This window comes from Rana temporaria, chromosome 2 (assembly GCF_905171775.1).
Source record: "Rana temporaria chromosome 2, aRanTem1.1, whole genome shotgun sequence".
Classification (NCBI taxonomy): Eukaryota; Metazoa; Chordata; class Amphibia; order Anura; family Ranidae; genus Rana; species Rana temporaria.
In genome coordinates this window covers 111,490,946-111,509,401 of record NC_053490.1, presented here as the reverse complement: position 1 = coordinate 111,509,401, position 18,456 = coordinate 111,490,946, and the positions used below count along the sequence as shown (strand labels likewise).

Genomic DNA, 18,456 nt, shown 5'->3' with positions numbered 1-18,456 from the left:
AAAAGTAATAACATGATAAACATGCTGCTTACCTCTCCACAAAAATGCCTGCCTGTACAGCATGTACAATGCTGCGGAACCTTGGCTTTTCCTCAGACCGTCGACCTGTGGCCCGTGTTTGCTGTGTAAATGTAGAAGCCAGCCAGTCTCTGACCTCAGAGGGTACAGCATCTGAGCGAATTTCTTGAAGTTCATCTTCTGTGTCTAGGATTTGTCTGCAACGAGAAAATACAGAAGAAAACGGTTAATAAACTGAGGAAAACAAAATGAACACATATATTTCTAAGCAGAAAGAAAAATCATGTCATTTTTAACCAAGACTGCTCGGGAATGTAAGAAAATATGCTAGGCCAGGATTTAAATTACATAAAAAAGAAACAAACTATTTCTTATTTTAATAAAAAGAAGTTATTAGAATTATTTACCAAGTAAGGGGTAGAAACATCACTGCTGAATCCTGTTCTACTACACAGGGCCCCACAAAAATGGAACCAATTAGGGAGCAACCAAAAGAAAACACACACAGTTCACCAGTCAGGATAATGAAGCTCCTGCTTATCTAGATGCACAGCCATGCACTCCTTTATGAGGAACAGAAACTGGAGGAAAAAATAGGCTCTTTACTAATAATTCAAAGCATATCTGAACCCAAAATCTAAAATGTAATTTATAGCACAGCTTACCAATCCTTAAAGCCCAACTTCAGGCACAAATGAAAATAGTGCATTGTGCATCAATGATCTTACTCCTCAGTCTTGAATCCCAACACCTCTTCCCAGTTTTATTTTCTCTCAAACAATAGGTGCTGGAACTCAACCACAACCCCCCCAAAACCCCTCCACCCACACACACCTTCATAAAGTGGGTGTGGTCAGATTCCACAAACAGTAGAAGGGTCTTAAAGTGGCATTAAATGCCAGGATTGAATTACATACAGAGTGCATAGTTCAGGTGGTTACACACAGAGTGCAGAGTTGTCACTTGTAAACACAGAAACCAGACTTCTGTGTTTACAAGTGATTGTGGTGAGCAGGCACCAAAGGGTCTGAGCCAGAGGTGGTAGAACTGAGTTCCACCAAGTTTTCCCTGAAAAAAAAAAAAAAAAAACTTTGCCTCTTCCTAATGCAGTGTAATGTATCAACGTCCCTGATTCTTCTATGAGACAAGCTAATATCCTGCTCTGAGGACCAGATATGTTTCCCTGCATGTTATCTTCTTGGGCAATGGTCTCCTCGTCACCCCCATGAGTTCCCCTGACTTTAGAGCCCAGGGAAGAGGAGCTAGCCACTGAAAGTGTTGCCTCTACCAATAGGAGGTATGCATATCAAGCAGGCAGTGGACACCCGAAGAAGGACACCAGTAAGTTAAAAAAGAGAGAAAGATCATCATGTGACCATGGCTTCAGTTAGGTAAAAAAAAAAAAAATTTCTCCATACCAGCAGTTACAATGGGTGGGATGGAGGGCTCAGAGGAGTTGTCTAACAAATTGGCTTTGGAATTAAAATGAGGTGGCCACATTAGTTTACTTTTATTTTTTTATCTTTTTTATTCAGTACATTTTTATTGTTTTCAACAACAGTTTTGTTTTATTTCCATCTAGTGGACTGATCAATGTCTTCTTTTTTTCAAAGTTTCATTAACAGACCAAGCTGTCCAGTAAACATGTCAGTTAGAAGGTTGAGACAAACCATTTACCACTAACAGGGATGCTTACAATGGTAAGCGTTGATTCATTTATGTAAAACCTTAAACCCAAAAGGAAAAAGACTGTTGCTGTAATTGATTAAAAGTGTTAGCTGGAGTTCACCTTTAATTTGTTAGTCAAGTCCATCCATATCTACAAGGCCATCTAACACTAACCAGGGCCGGTGCTAGCGCAAGGCAACATGGGCACTTGCCTTACGGCGCCAGGGAACAGGGCGGAAAATTGACAGTGTCACTGTGTCAGTGTCTCTCTTGTCTCTGTGAGTCCTAGCAGGCATCTCCCACTGTGTGTATTGGGCCTTAGTGTGTTAACTTTGGCCGCGCTGTGAGAAAAGTCCCGCCCTCCTCCTAGATCAGCTCGTGTGATAGGCAGAACAATGCGTCTATCACCAATATGCCCCGATGTGTGCCAATATGCCCTGATGTGCACCAAGTGCCCTGATGTGCCATGTGTCCTGATGTCTCGTGCCCCAGTCTGCTGTGCCTCAATGTCATGTGCCCTAATGTGCTGTGCCCTGATGTACTGTGACCTGTGCCCTAATGTGCTGTGCCCTTTACCCTGATGTGGCCTGGTGTGCTGTACCCTGATGTGCTATGCCCTGATGTGCACTGTACCCTGATGTGTTGTGCCCTGTGCGTGCGTGCGCGCCGGGGGGCGGCAAAATGCACCTTCGCCTGAGTTGGCAAAAATCCTTGCACAGGCCCTGACACTAACCCAGATTGAATGCTGTTTCCAAGGGTGTCTCTGTTGCTCCTATATATAAAAAAGCCACCCTAAGGCAAGAAATGTGATACTGACCGGATCACCGGGTAAAAATAAAGGAAAGAAACTTAAAAAAGAAATCTAATGCAGCCACTACATTTAGGTATCGGTAAGCAGCAATATAAAAAATATGTTTGTTGTTGGGTTCAGATATGCTTTAAAGCAACCTAATGTAAGGAGAGAAGAACCATATAAATATTTTGGAATATTTTTTCATAGCTGCCAGTCAGACTCAAAGTTTCAGAGCAAAATTAAATATACCCGGTGGCTAATGCCTCGTACACACGGTAGGACTTTGTTTCTTTTTTTTTGGAAAGTCCGGCCGTGTGTAGCCTCCATCTGACTTTTTTTATCGGAAGTCCGACAGACCTTAGATAGAGAACCTGTTCTCTTTCTTTCCGTCGGACTTCCGTCGGACTCATGACGGACTTTTGCACAAAGTCCAAAGTCCGACCGTGTGTACGAGGCATAAGAATGAGTGACTCTAGTTCTTGGTAACAAAAACATAAAGACTTTGATACTACTCCAAATTGCCTCTTTCCCTGTACCTCCAGCCCTCATTAGGTGCATGCCCAGGAGCACATCCCCACTCAGCTGTACTGCTTGTCATGTAGAAATGAACGGGCCACACATTAATGCCATCACTGATGTAAAACCAGCTTTAATATAATAAGTAGAGGATTCACAACATACTGTATAGGGGTTGATTTACTAAAGGCAAATAGACTGTTCACTTTTGCATTGCACTCTGCAAGTGCAGTTGCACCAGAGCTTAGTAAATGAGGTCCGGCTTCACTTTACAAAGAACACCCAATCACATGCAAGGGGACTAATTATTATTTTTTTCTTGCACGTGATTGGATGATGGAAGTCAGCAGAGCTTTCCCTCATTTACTAAGCTCTGGAGCAACTGCACTTGCAAAAGCACACATTTGCCTTTAGTAAATCAACCCCATAGACTCACCTGTCCACCTACCGCTCCAACTCATTTCATAGTACAAAGGGCTTAAAGTGATACTAAAGCTTCAATTGTTTTTTGTTAAATAACAAACATGTCATACTTACCTCCACTGTGCAGCTCGTTTTGCACAGAGTGGCCCCGATCCTCGTCTTCTGGGGTCCCTCGGTGGCTGTCTCGGCTCTTCCCTGCTTCTGATTACCAGCCAGCAGTTTAAGTGATGACTGAGACCAGCCAGCAGTTTAAGTGATGACTGAGAGGAAGCCATCTGAAAATCTTCGTAAATTGACTTTTACATAAAAATATTGCAAACATTGATAATACAAAGTGCACTTGATTAATTCAGATGATCTGTGCGATAAAACCAGATGTGAATTAAAAAAAAAAAATAATAATCATAAAAATGAGAAATTATTACACAGTAATAAAAATTACTGTATGTGTTTTGCTTTATTGAGTTGACCATAGCAATACTAAATATTTCTAAAACAAACATACAAGTGATTGATGTGTGTCTCACCGTGTCTCATCAATATATACAGCTTCCAGCAATGAGGCCGTGTACTCCAAGTTTTTTTTCAGTTCCACAATGTTGACCTCTCCATTCTCTAGTTGCTTCACCATGTACTTCAGGCTGTAGATAAAGCAAAGACATGAGCGGTAATTACAATGACTGAAAATCTAATTGGTATATATGAGCACCAGCAGTTTTCGTAATACGCATTTGACAGTTTTCGTAATACACATTTGACTTGCAAATCATTTGTCCACAGAGGACAAATACAAGAAAATGTTCACCTTGTACAAATCCGTACATGCACTTATCACATAAAATCTACGGCTCGCACTTAGATCAAATTAATCCTCAGTGTTCTCACTTGGATCACTACACTAGAGGACATTCAAAATTGCTTCAATAGCTTAATACTATTGATGCCCTATCTGCAGAAAAGGAAACTGTGTTTAATTTAAACCCACCCTTCCTTGAGTTTTTTAATTTATTCAAACCTGCCAAATTGTTTTTCTTTTCAAATTGTTATTATAAAAGGTTAAAGTGTATCTAAAGCCAAACCCCTTTTTCCTTTTCTTTTTTTGGGGGTTATTTTGTTTAATTTTGGAAAAAACTGTAACAAATTACAGCCTCTGCCAGAGTCTGTGTTCCTACCATGTTTCCCCGAAAATAAGCCTGGGTCTTATATTAATTTTGGCAACAAAAGACACAGTAGGGCTTATTTTCGGGGTAGGTCTTACCATGTCTTCTTTCACCCTCTATCTCCCTGCCTGACAGGAATCCCCAGTATGAATTGGGTTAAAATGCTTGTAAAATCCTATAATTCACTCTATTACAGTAGTATATAATGTAGAATGTGTGTGTTTCTGTAATATAATTGTGCCTAATACCTTCTTTTTAGTGCCTCTCTGCAGTTTTGTGACCTGCCAGAGCTCCCTTCCCGGCAATTATATTACAGAAACACACACATTGTACATTATATACTACTGTAATGGAGTGGATTAGATGATTTTACAAGCTTATTTTCAGGGTAGGGCTTATTTTGCAGCTCTCATGGAAAATAACTCTAGGTCTTATTTTTGGGGTAGGTCTTATTTTCGGGGAAACAAAGTATTAGGGAGATTTATGTCCTTGTAATCAATGTCACTGTGACTGGAAGTGAGGGCCCATCTAGCCTGTCACCAGGACAGGAGCAGGGGGGGAATCTCCCAATGGAGACACTTGATCCTGTGACAACTGTCACAAATATATTTTTGCTTTCTGTTGTATGTATTAGAACAGAAGCAAAGAGAAATCTCCTGAAATGGACACAGATGTCAAGGAGTTTTAAATATTTCATAGTCTAAAATGACAAAAAAAAGTTTTTGCTTTAGATATATTTTATGCCAGCCAAAAGGGTCAGTATTGAAAGGGTCAGAGAAATCTCAACCCTAGTTTCCGAAGACATATGAATAGGCAGTAGCTGCTAAAAATTCAACAGTTTTTTAAACTCCCTACTAGACAAGACATGTGCACAACAAAAGTTACGTTTTTGTTTTGTTTCGTCTCGTTCCGTAGATTCATAAAGATTTGTAATTTCGTAAGACGCAAGTTTTCCTATTCGGACCCGTTCGTATTTTGTAAGACGCAAGTTTTCCTATTCGGACCTGTTTGTATATTCGCAACAGTTTTATTTTCGTTTATACTGAATGATTCGTAAGTTTGTCTAATTTATTTTCATTGATTCGAAATTCCTAATTTTGTTAGATAATAATTTTCGTTTAATGGATTCGTAATTTTGTACTTTTGTAAATACATTGCGGCGTGGTCATTCGCAATCTCGTATTTTAGTTTCATTTTCAACACGCGGCTAATCCATATTAAAGCCTCGTACACATGGTCGGACTTTTTGCTGACAAACTTCAAAATGAGCACGTTTTCAAAAAAATCCGAGCGTGTGTACGCTCCACAGGAGAAACTTTCGGTTTTCATCAGACAAAGGTTACACTGTCCAATGTGACTCAGCACAAAAGAGATAAGCTGATTGGCTAAGATATTAAGTAAGATATATCACTCACTAACTACACTGCCCAGTGCCCATTCAAAAGAACGATTCGAGTACACAAATTTACGAACAGACAAAGAAACGGATTTACAAAACACACAAGTGAAAATGCGAACATACAAATGAAAATACGAAATATACAAAATTACGAACAGACAAAGGATTTAAAATATGGAATGCAAATTGTCCGTTATAGATGCCAGATGCCCCTAGGAGCAGCTGTAAAAAATGTCCTGTGCGAGTCCAAAAAGTTAAGACTTGTTAACCTGTAGGGGACATATAGAATTATTAATTGTACTTAAACTGTACCCTGAAAGATTTACAGTTTTCACACCTCCCAACTTTATGAAATTTGAAAGAGGTTTTTCCTCAAGTGCAAAGTTTGTAGACAAAATATACCCCCCAAATAAGGCATACCACTAAGAATGAATATAAAATGATTGTCTGTACTCGCAACTGGGTTTTTGACCACAACTCTTCCTTTATACTGAAATTTCAAAATAAGAAATTAAATTATTTGGAGTTTAAATGGATGGCTTAGTGTGGTATAACACATTTGGATGGTAAATAGATATTTAAATAAAGAGCAAGTGTCACCAACCCCCGGGCTGCGGAACTGGGAGTCAGGCCCTGCGGTGGGGGTTGGCAGCGTACAGAGTGAACCAGTACAACCAGTACAACCTGCACTGCCACCCTCAGACCACCAGACGGCGCTTGCTCTCTTTATCCTAGCTCCACTACTCTCTTCCCTCACTGTGGTCACAAAGGAGAAGAGGAGGAAGGAGAGCTGGTCTGGGGACACTGGTGAGATTGCACGCCCTCCCCCATGAGGTGCACCACCAACACCACACCCCTCCCAGGTGACAGACTTCAACCAAACCCCCCACCCCCGACTGGTCCATGGAGGGGTTGACTTCTGCACAGCCGGTTCCTGGTGCCGGGGGCGTTGGGGACCACTGATATAGAGGTCTATAAAGCTGACCAGATAGAAAGACAACTTGGGAAATGAGAGACAGAAGGGTTGGGTTCCAAAAAAGACAGTCCTTTTAAATCAAGGAACGGTTGTGGCCTAGTAGCTCTATATCTCCAGTGTGAGATTATCTAAAGCACTGCTGCCTATGACTACTAGTGAGGTTCATTTTTTTCTCAAGATCTGGCTGGAGAGAAAGCTAACAAAACCCAGCTGAAATTACCAACCAGCCTTCAATCAACTGAATTATCCTGTCTAACAGTTGCATTTGCAAATACATGCGTAAGCAGCAGAGCCTCTTCACAGCACCCCAGTATTATCTTAAGTCACTCTAAAAAAATTTGAGTTTAGACTGCAGATAATACTGGGGTGCCGTGAAGAGGCTCTGCAGCTTACACACACATTTGCAAATGTGTGCATACTAAACCACTGTTTTTAACGCATACTGTTAGATAGGGTAATTAGGTTGGTTGCAGGTTGGACGGTAAGCTGAGCTGGGAATTTTCTTTAGTTTTGTTTGATATACGTTGCCCTTCCATGTACTCCTTGCTGTAAAGGCCAGTTATAGGTGGGGGCAGTGGCCATGTGTTTGTTCTTTTGAAGAGAAAGCTAAACCTGAGGATCTGCAAAGCAAGGACCTCCCTGCTTCTGCTCCATTCAATCTGTGGCTCTCTGCTTCCTTCCTCTGTCTTGGTCAGAGCTTCCATAGTACAGGTTTGCGTTATGTAATTTATTTTAAACTAGCCAAAAGCATTGGACTTTTCTTATGCAAATTGTTACATAATTAAGTTTGATTGTGCTGGCTGAATACGTTTAGACATAGAGCAGACACAACTGGTGCAGGCTTATCTTGGGGAAACAATAGCGATTATTCAACAAATCAATCCTGATCCAAGCAACTAATAGTTTACTGTGTTCCAACATAGTAAATTCTGTTCAATATACCATGCCCTATATGGAAAAAAAGCCTCACAAGGTCAAGTAAGGGAACTGGGCCAAGTTTCTTCTGGCTGGTTCAATGACTTCAGTTTCTTCGCTTCTTTTCCAGCAGAAGAGGAGTCCATATTTCTGCAGTTAACATTGTTCACATATTGCCTTGTTAGTGTTGTTTAGTGCAGTAGTAGTGAGTCTAGGCTTCTGTGATGATGCACCCACTAAGGCCACAACAGAATGGACCCAGAGGGATTGGGTTGGCAGCCCTAAAACATTGAAGACTGGAGACATAAAGTGGCAAAAAAATGATTTACTGCAAGGGACAGCTATACATTAGGGCCAGTATGCAGCAAAAGCTGTTTTTGGGGGGGTTTTCTTGGGCTTTATTTATTTATTTGTAATAAAACATCAGTGATCTACCTGTCCTCTCTTCACAGAAAATGAATGTTTGCTTGTTGATATAGGAGTCTACCACCTCCAGATCCTAAAAAGTCATTACAAATTCTGCATCAGACGTAGACTCAGATAAAAAATTAATCTGCCCTCTGTTTCCTACAGGCCTTTGCCGTCAAAGACGAAAAATGTTCCATTTTACCTGGGTTTGTTTTCCAACCCCAGGCATCCTGGGAGAAAAGCTTAGAAGAAAATGAAATGCAAAAAATAAGCTCTCAGGGGGGATGAAACCTTGAATTCAATTCATTTTTTGTCATATAAGAAGATGGGAAATGACATCATTCAAGAAAAAAAAATACTTTTCTTTTTCCAAATAAATTTGTGAAGATGATATTTAAAAAAAAATTGGAAATTGGCAAAAGGAGAACCCACTGCAAACATAAAGATATATAACTTTGCATAAGTAAAATGGATATTGATTTTACCATTCTCATTCTATCATTCTTTTCCAACTATAGCTCAAAAAGTTGGATGTTAAATTGTGTACAAATTACACTATTTCAGTTCTCAGCTAAAAAAAAGAGTTTTTATTGCTGTTAACTTGATCTCCAACTTTGTAAAACATAGTGTTGCCTGTTTTCTAGCGCAATAATAAAAATACTGCACACTGCTGACAGTTGAATATTTATATTGATTTTCTAGGATTTTACTGTTATATTAAAAAATCAATAGATCTTTCTTTCCAGCGACCTTCTCAGTTTCATTATTTTACTTGATAGCAAGTTATGCCTTTGCACGAAAGTGGTCAAGTGTTTCCAATTTTTTTCTAATGTGAAATGAGGAAAGCATGACTTATAGCTTTGTTTAGTAAAGAGTTTTTATTCTTAACCACTTGATCAACGCCTACAGTCGAAATACGGCTGCAAAGCGATTGCTTAACTCTGGGAGGACGTCCATGGACGTCCTCCCAGAATCGTGCTCCTGGGGCGCGCACATGGGAATGTCCCATGTAATACCCCACACTACTCTGCAATACCCCACACTACTCTGCAATACCCCACAATACTCTGCAATACCCCACAATACTCTGCAATACCCCACAATACCCTGCAACGTCGCCTATGGGGATTTTTAAGTAGCAAAGTTTGGCGCCATTCCACGAGCGTGTGCAACTTTGAAGGGTGACATGTTGGGTGTCTATTTACTCGGCGTAACTTCATCTTTCACATTTATGCAAAAGAATGAAGAAAAAATAAAACAGAAACAATGAAAAAAAATTTTTTTTACAGAATTTTCAGGTTTTTTCTCTTATAGCACACAAAATAAAAAACCCAACGGTGATTAAATACCACCAAAAGAAAGCTCTATTTGTGTGAAAAAAAGGACGAGAATTTCATTTGGGTACAGTGTTGTATGACTGAGTAATTGTCATTCAAATTGTGAGAGCACCGAAAGCTGAAAATTGGTCTGGTTATTAAGGGGGTTTACGTGCCCAGTGATCAAGTGGTTAAAGAGACCTTTTCATTCCTGGTAAATGTAAAGGGTCTCTTTAGGGCCCATCCCCCAAACCATTTATACTCATCTTCACAGTTCTCCCCAGTGAGAATAATACTCAGCTAGTGAGTATTGAAGAGCATGTAACCTTCTCACAGAATACAGTATTGGCAAACAACCACTATGACCAAACACTGTCACATGACAGAGGAGATGATGTAATCGCTCCCTGTAAGCTCCAACACTAGTTGACACCTAATATTTTGTGTCCACTGCTACAGGAAAAGCAACAGTAGGGTAAATCGGTAAAAAATAACTGGGTCCAGGGTGAAAATTCTACAGATCCTATTACTTTGCATGAATAGGCAAGGTGGTTGGGTCTTTTGGCTACTAAGAACAGTAATCTAGAACAACCAGTCACATACCATCTTGTACTAGTATCTTGTCATTTGCTTCAGCAATTCAGTGAATTCTAATTGGTTCTAGATTAATACACTTAAAGGGGTTGTAAAGGTTTGTTTTTTGTTTACTAAATAGGTTCCTTTAAGCTAGTGCATTGTTGGTTCACTTACCTTTTCCTTCTCACTTCCCGTTCCTCCTCAGTAAGGTGTTCAGTAAGCTGTTCTAAATGACTTTCCACCGCTCGGATGACGGTGGAAAGCTTACTGAGGAGAAACAGGAAGTGAGAAATTCAAACAAAGAAAAATAATATTTAGAAGGGAAATTGAAGGAAAAGGTAAGTGAACCAACAATGCACTAGCTTAAAGGAACCAATTTAGAAAATAAAAGATGAACCTTTACAACCCCTTTAAGAATTAGCTATTATTTTTTTGTTAGAAAATCACTTAAAACCCCCAAATATTTTATATATATATATATATATATATATATATATATATATATATATATATATATATATATATATATATATATATATACAGAGACCCTAGAGAATAAAATTGACAGTCATTGCAATATTTTATGTCACGCTGTATTAGTGTAGTGGTCTTTCAAACGCAATTTTTTTCAAAAAAAATATACACTTTAATGAATTTTTTAACACAAACATTAAAGTTAGCCTCATTTTTTTGTGTACTATGAAACATGATGTGCTCTAGAGTAAATAGATACCTAACATGTCATTTAAAATTGCACACACTTGTGGAATGGCGATAAACTACAGTACTTAAAAATCTCCATAGGCAATGCTTTAAAAATGTTCACAGGTTATCTGTTTAGATTTGCAGAGGAGGTCTAGTGCTAGAATTATTGCTTTTGACCTAATGATCGTGGCAATACCTCACATGTTTGAACACCATTTACATATGTGAGTGCGACTTACGTATGTATTCGCTTCTGCACATGATCTCGGAGGGATGGGGCGCTTTAAAAAAAATGTTTTAATTATTTTATTTTTAATTCTTAAATTTGACACTATCCCTTTATTTTTTTTATTTTTTTCTGATGACTTTCATTCCTATTACAAGTAATGTAAAAATCCCTTGTCATAGAAATAAGCATGTCGAGTCTTCTGTATGGAGAGATCCCAGATCTTTCATTTGCCTTTAAGAGCGTAGGCGGAAGTGACTACAGACGCTGCTCCAGTCCTCCAAGGGCATAGAGCTGAGTGGGGGCTATCTTGCCCTTACTAGGCTTCCTTACTAGGGATTGGCCACACTGGATCGGTTACCGGTTACCGACAGGTCCCAAGAGCCTGCTAGCTGGGGAAGGGGCGCGGCTGAACTTCTGTTGGAATCACTTATGCCCTGTACACACAATCGGTTCGTCTGATGAAAACGGACCGTTTTCATCGGACGAACCGATCGTGTGTGGGCCCCATCAGTTTTTTTCCCATCGGTGAAAAAAAATAGAACCTGTTTTACATTTTTCTTATGGTGAAAAAACCGATAGAAAAAAACGATCGTCTGTGGGGAAATCCATCCGTCAAAAATCCACGCATTCTCAGAATCAAGTCGACGCATGCTCGGAAGCATTGAACGTATTTTTTCTCAGCACGTTGTTGTGTTTTACGTCATCGCGTTGGACATGATTGGATTTTTAACGGATGGTGTGTAGGCAAGACTGATGAAAGTCAGCTTCATCGGATATCTGATGAAAAAATCCATCGGTTCGTTTTCATCAGACAAACCGATCTTGTGTACAGGGCATTAGGCAATTCCAGCAGAAGTGGGAGGGAGGGAGGAATTTTAAAGCTGAATTTCCCATTTAGAGTAAAGTTCTGTATGTAAAGCCAAAATGTTTGTTTTCGTTTTGGATAGAGTAGAGCAGGATTATAAGCCTTTTTAGTATTCTGTTTATTTTTTCAGTTATTTTTACTTTGTCCTCATTGGGGAGATTTTCTCTCTCTCTATATGTCCTGGTGACCACAGCCACTGGGAGAGAGAGAAAATCCAAAACACTGGATCAGAAATAGAAGGAAAATCTTCTAATGGGGACACTGGATGCTATGCCAACTGCCAAAGGGAAGTTTTCCTTCCTCTTCCTGATGTTTCCATATGACAAGAAGTGAAGAAAAATTGCAGGACTGGGACGGAGATGGCAAAAAAGAGCTAGCAGCGGTTTTAACCCTATCCCACTCTATTAAAAAACAATTTAAATGGGGTTTTAAATATACCTTAACCTCTTTACCACCGGGCTTGTTTTTCAGATTCTGTGTTTACGAGACTAAAACAGTTTTTTTTTGCTAGAAAATTACTTAAAACCCCCAAACATTATATATATTTTTTTCTAACACCCTAGAGAATAAAATGGCAGTCATTGCAATAATTTTTGTCACACCGTATTTGCGCAGCGGTCTTACAAGCGCACTTTTTTTGGAAAAAAATCCCTTTTTTGAATTAAAAAATAAGACAACAATAAATTTGGCCCAATTTGTTTACATATTGTGAAAGATAATGTTACGCCGAGTAAAATGATACCCAACATGTCACGCTTAAAAATTGCGCCCGCTCGTGGCATGACGTCAAACTTTTACCCTTAAAAATCTCGATAGGCGACGTTTAAAAAATTCTACAGGTTGCATTTTTTGAGTTACAGAGTAGGTCTAGGGCTAGAATTATTGCTCTCGCTCTAACGATCGCGGCGATACCTCACTTGTGTGGTTTGACCACCGTTTTCATATGCGGGCACTACTCGCGTATGCGTTCGCTTCTGTGCGCGAGCTCGTCGGGACGGGGCGCTTTAAAAAAAAAAAAAATTTGTTTTCTTATTTATTTTTATTTAGTTAATAATATTTTACACTGAAATTAAAAAAAAATATATCACTTTTATTTCTATTACAAGGAATGTAAAAAAAAAATGTTGCTTTAAGACGCTGGGCGGGACTGACGTTTTGACGTCACTTCTGCCCAGCAGAGCTATGGGGACGGGTGAAGGAAATTTTTCCTTCACTCGCAACCCCAGTCAGCTGCCGAACAGTCCCGATCGCCTCCGCCGCTACCGATGGCTCCGGTAAGCGGCGGAGGGCGTGGGAGAGCGGCGGGAGGGGGGGCCCCTCTCCCGCCACCGATAACGGCGATGTCACGGCGAATCCGCCGCGGAGACCGCCGTTATCGTGTACACCACCGCCCACTGAAAAGATGGATACCTCGGTTTTGGCAGCAGCTGCTGCCGTTACCGAGATATCCATCTTTAAAAACAGGACGTCTTTTGGACATGGGGCGGTGGTCAAGAGGTTAACAGTTCTGTGTGAAATCCCCCACTCACTCCTGCCCCCCCCCCTACCCTCCTGGAAGTAGAAGATCTGACCCAATCAGCAGCCGAAAAGGACTTGTCATGCAGCGCCCGCCATTAATTTTGGAGAAATTTAGACCTTAAAGGGGCATAGTGCAATGCAAGTAAAGGGAGGCTGATGGAGCTGTGGACTTCACTACCCAGTATTCCTTGCACATCAGAAGAGGAGAGACAGGACTTTTTGCCTGGCTATTCTGCAGAGATTTGGGTATTTGTATGGGGAAGTCAAGCCATACAGACATGAGGCTTTGGATGGACTTGTGCAGAGATTGGTTGCCCTTTCTGTGTCCATAAGAGCCTGAGGACTGACTGTCTGCTGAACTGAGCCCAGGAGCTGGAAGGACCCGTTGCCATGGGTGTCTACAACAAGGGAGAACCAGTGAGGACCAAAGCTGAGAGACTGAGCCTTGTGAGGACCTGTTCAGGAGGACTGAGTCACTGGGTCCTGAGTACCTAAGGACAGCAGACAGCCAAGTGATCTGGACCAGATTCCTGTGTATTAGGAGGGGTGAGCCAAAACATCCTGCTGCAGACTCCCCATTGGACAGTAAAACATCATCATCATCAGCTTTGTCCAATGAGCAGTGGGCATGGTTACGAAGAATTAAAGCTGATCAAATAAGCACACATACGAAACCTTAGATTTATATATCATTTGGTATGTAAAACAGTAAAATGTGTGTAGCTGTTTTGCCTGGAGTTTCATTTTATTAATATATGTTGCTGGATTATTCTGCTTTACAGAGATGTGCTATTTTAAGTTTTAATTAATCTTATTTTACAGATAATTTCTCAGAAACAAAATCTATAATGACACAGAAGATAGTAATTTTCAGAATGAGCAGACTGGTACGCAAGTTTAGAAGATATTGTTTTTCTCTTCCTCTGTGACACTATTTCTCAGGAAAGAGATACTTTATGTGTGACATAAAGCGAGAATGACAGCTAATAAATACTCATCATCTAGAACAAACAGTCTGAAAGTCGTAGCTGGAAAACACCAAGCTTTTGGTCCAACCCCCTCAGAACTGTTGCCATGTTTATTCGCATGCTGTGCTGCTTCATAAGTTTTCCCTGCACGTTGTCTCCTTCAGTGTGTCCTTGCCCTGAGCCACCAGCCGTTCAGAAATTGATTTTCCCTTTTATGCTTTCAGCTTGCAACTAATTGAATAGATGGTACCTGTGATTATGACATGGCTGCTATATCAGCCAGGGGACAGGATTGCTGTGCCTAACACAGAAATATCCCATCACAATAAATAAGGTTAGACAATCTTATCCTCATGCATAACGTTTATCTGTAAAAGGCGGCTCTGCCCAAAAGGTGATGACATCAGGAAAACCACACACCTTGTAACACTCTGGTATATACTGGGGTAAAAGAGGGGCGTTTTTTCAACACTGCTAAATAATACTTGATTAAGGAAGAATCTGTAGGCTGAAATGCCAGCTGTGATATTGGTAGATTGTTAGCTCAGCGGTAGAAGCAAAATCCAGAAAAAAACAACAAAAAAAAACATCTTTCTTCATTTACAATTGATATTCCGGAGCCCTGCACTCTGCATACGTACCCTGGGCCAGATTCAGATAGATTAGCGGATCTTTAGATCCGCGTAATCTATCTGATTTACGATCCGCCGGCGCAATTTTGAGAGGCTATTGCAGTATTCACAAAGCACTTACCTCGAAACTCGTAACTCCCCCGGCGGAATTCAAATTCCGCGGCTAGGGGGGTGTAGTATTTAAATCAGGCGCGTCCCTGCGCCGATTTAAATGCGCATGCGCCGCCGGCTAAATTTCCCGGCGTGCATTGCTCACACTGACGTCGCTAGGACGTCAGTGGTTTCGGCGTGAGCGTAACCTGCGTCAGGCCGAATTCTGAATCGATGTACGCAAACGACGTTAAAATTTAAAACTCAGCACGGGAACGACGGCCATACTAAACATAGGAAACGCAGCAGTTACCCCTGCTATAGCAGGGGTAACTATCCGCTGGAAAAAGCCGAACGCAAGCGACGTGAAAAAAAAGCGACGGGCGGGTGTTCGTTACTGAATCGGCGGTTCTCCTCATTTGCATTTCCGACGCGTAAAAAACCGAGGCGACACCTAGCGGCCGGCGGGAGATTGCAGCCTAAGATCCGACGGTGTAAGTCACTTACACCTGTCGGATCTAAGGGAGATCTATGCGGAACTGATTCTTATGAATCAGTCGCATAGATCCGACCGTCGGATCTCAGAGATACGACGGCTTATCAGGATACGCCGCTGTATCTCTTTGTGAATCTGGCCCCCTGTGTTCTTTCTACTTCCCTTTTCACAGTGGCAGGGCATTTTTAATGTTCCACTTGAAGCATTTAAAAAAAATCATTGATCCTGGCTGAATGGAATCTTTAAAAAAAATGATCTGCATTGATACGTGTCCCCCAGGTCAGTGCCCACCAATCTTCCCCTCTTCCCCATGCTATTTTTCGATACCCATTGCCTATTACCACAAAAATAGGCATATTTGATTTGACAGATTCAGCTACTTTTGATTTAATAGTATTCAGGTTCGCCGAACATTGGGCAGTTCAGCTCATCACTACTATCAATATCATTTTAGGAATTTTTAAAGGAATCTATAAAGTATTGAGAGAACATATGAACCCCATGCAGCGCATGTTCTGAAAGTATTTCCATACAGAATCTCTTTGTTAGAAAAATTGAAGTGGTTGTAAACTCCTGAAATTAAAAATGAACAAGGCACATCCTCATATAGTGTGTACTTGTCTCATTCTATAATAACACGTATTGGGTTTCCTCTCTGCTCTCTCCTTTCTCTGCTATATGCATGAGTCACCAGGAAATCCCAGGAGATGGCCCTACACCAGGGGTCAAGTCCTGGGGAAAAAGTGTGGGATCTCCCACCCAAGATCCACTCCCCCACCAAAAAAATAAAATTATACGCTCATATGCATAATTACTAAACCGCATTTTTTTTTTCCGATCCACTGTACTTTAGTAATCCTTTATGTTACTGGCTGCTTCCTGTATATGGATTCATTGGGTAGTGTGCGGGTATTCCGTCACTACCTCGATGCCGTAATGTCTCCTGGGAGCTTTTGTCGTTCCCAGGAGACATTGCGCAAAGACGAATGACACATCATGCTCAGGGGACCCTGCAATGGGACTTTGCTGCAAAATGTATCTGGTGTTATCTCCATAAATAGATAAACATACCCAGGTATATGTGCACCGTTCACCTGGACTCCTGTTGGGCCCTTTGATGATAACACCTGTTTGTACATTTGATGCATGCGCTGTTTTTAATCTTTTCTTCTATTTAAAGCTTGCATTATTTATACACTGGTGTGCATCTATATACTTATGGTTAATGTTATTTGTTGGTTGCAGGAGTTCTTCTGCAGCCAAATACTTTGATTAGATTACTGGTTAATTTCCTAGGAAGGGAATCCACTCTGTTCGCAGAGGCTGTGTCCTGGATGAAGGCACTGCCAATTTTATTATTAATCCCACTCTTCCATTTATCAAAGGTTCTCTTATTAACCTACAAGTTTGGCACAATATCCTATTGAGGGGGGGGGGGCATTTGTTATATTATTGTTCAGGAGGAGGGGGTCGCTTCCGCTACTGTCTGCCAATGAGGAGGGAGAGTCCACGGAGAGCCGAGGCTCTTGTGCACATTGCTTGATGAAGATCTGGCTCAGGTAAGTATTAGGCTGGGGAGGATGCTGCACACAGAAAGGGTTTTACCTTCATGCATAGAATGCAGAGAGCATGGGTGGGGCTGGCTCAAAACAGTTTTTACAAGCCATTCTGTGACCTCATTGCTGATATTGCGCTAGGCATTAAGGATAGGCAAGTCTAGGACTAGCATAAGGGGCTGGAAGCAGTTAAAGGTGCAGTTGCAATATAATTGAACATGTCAGGAGCAGGAGCTTACTTTTCTTTTAATATAACCACATAATATATGCATTGCAATATTTTATTCTCAGTTGGATTAACTACAATAACTGTTTTTGGGCATAAGACAAAATTGAGCACTTTGATAATTCTGCCATTCTCAAATACTCCTGCGGAGTTGAAATGTTGCTGGAAAACAACACAGAGTATTCCAGTCCATTTGGAGATGAATTGCACAGCTTTGTTCTTTTCATGGTGCAGACAATTACAAGATGATGGGAACACACAGTGCTGTCCCGAAGGCTGGATACCAGCAGGCATATTCACATCTGCAGTCTAGTAACAGGCCGGAAAACAGCAGCCTTCTGCTGAACAGCAGTAGTAGCATTGAACAATGTAATCTAGTTAAATAGGTTGATGTGGCATAATCAGTCTTCCCTATGAGGACTGGACTGAAAGTGCCTTAGAAAATGACAATGTAGTTTATTAAATAAAACAGCAGTGAACATTATTTCTAAATGGTTTCACTTCAAAGAGAAGGCTTGTGGCTGTAGCTTACAACGACTTTTGCTTTACAGTAAACCCAGGGGCGGATCCAGGCGGGCGGCTGGGCAGGCGAGAGAGCAGGCGGCGCCACAGGCGGGCCAGGCTGTTTGGTGGCTCGGTGTGTGAATGGGCGGGTGGGTGAGAGAACGGGCGGGCCGGGCTGGTGAGAGCCGGCAGGCAGCTGGGTGGCTCTGTGTGAGCGGACGGCTTGCCAATCAGCAAGCCGACAGGCGGTGGAGCAGAAAGATGACATCATCTCTCACCGCGCCTGCCCTGCATCCCTGCAGTAACTTCCACCCTCACTGTGCAAGCACCGTGGGCAGCAGAGAGATTACATTATCTCTGCTGCCTGACTCTGGAACACTGCATGCGACAAGCAAAACACCACCTTAGCAGGCAAGTGTCAATCCACAAGGTGTGGCAAGTGACAATCTGCAAGGTGTGGCAGGTGACGTGGCAAGTGACAATCCGCAAGGTGTGGCAG

General features: G+C 41.3%; 1 protein-coding gene across 5 annotated transcripts in view; it reads right to left on the bottom strand.

Annotated features, from left to right (window-relative positions):
* PDE1B (phosphodiesterase 1B) overlaps positions 1–18,456 on the bottom strand; it is a 471,712-nt gene that overhangs the window by 103,917 nt on the left and 349,339 nt on the right. For all 5 annotated transcript variants that reach the window (XM_040340766.1, XM_040340762.1, XM_040340761.1 and 2 more), the window contains 2 exons: positions 3,946–4,059; positions 33–215 (listed from right to left, as the gene is read on the bottom strand). In XM_040340766.1, the coding sequence (XP_040196700.1) occupies positions 33–215; positions 3,946–4,059 (297 nt within the window). The remainder of the gene's footprint in view (positions 1–32; positions 216–3,945; positions 4,060–18,456) is intronic.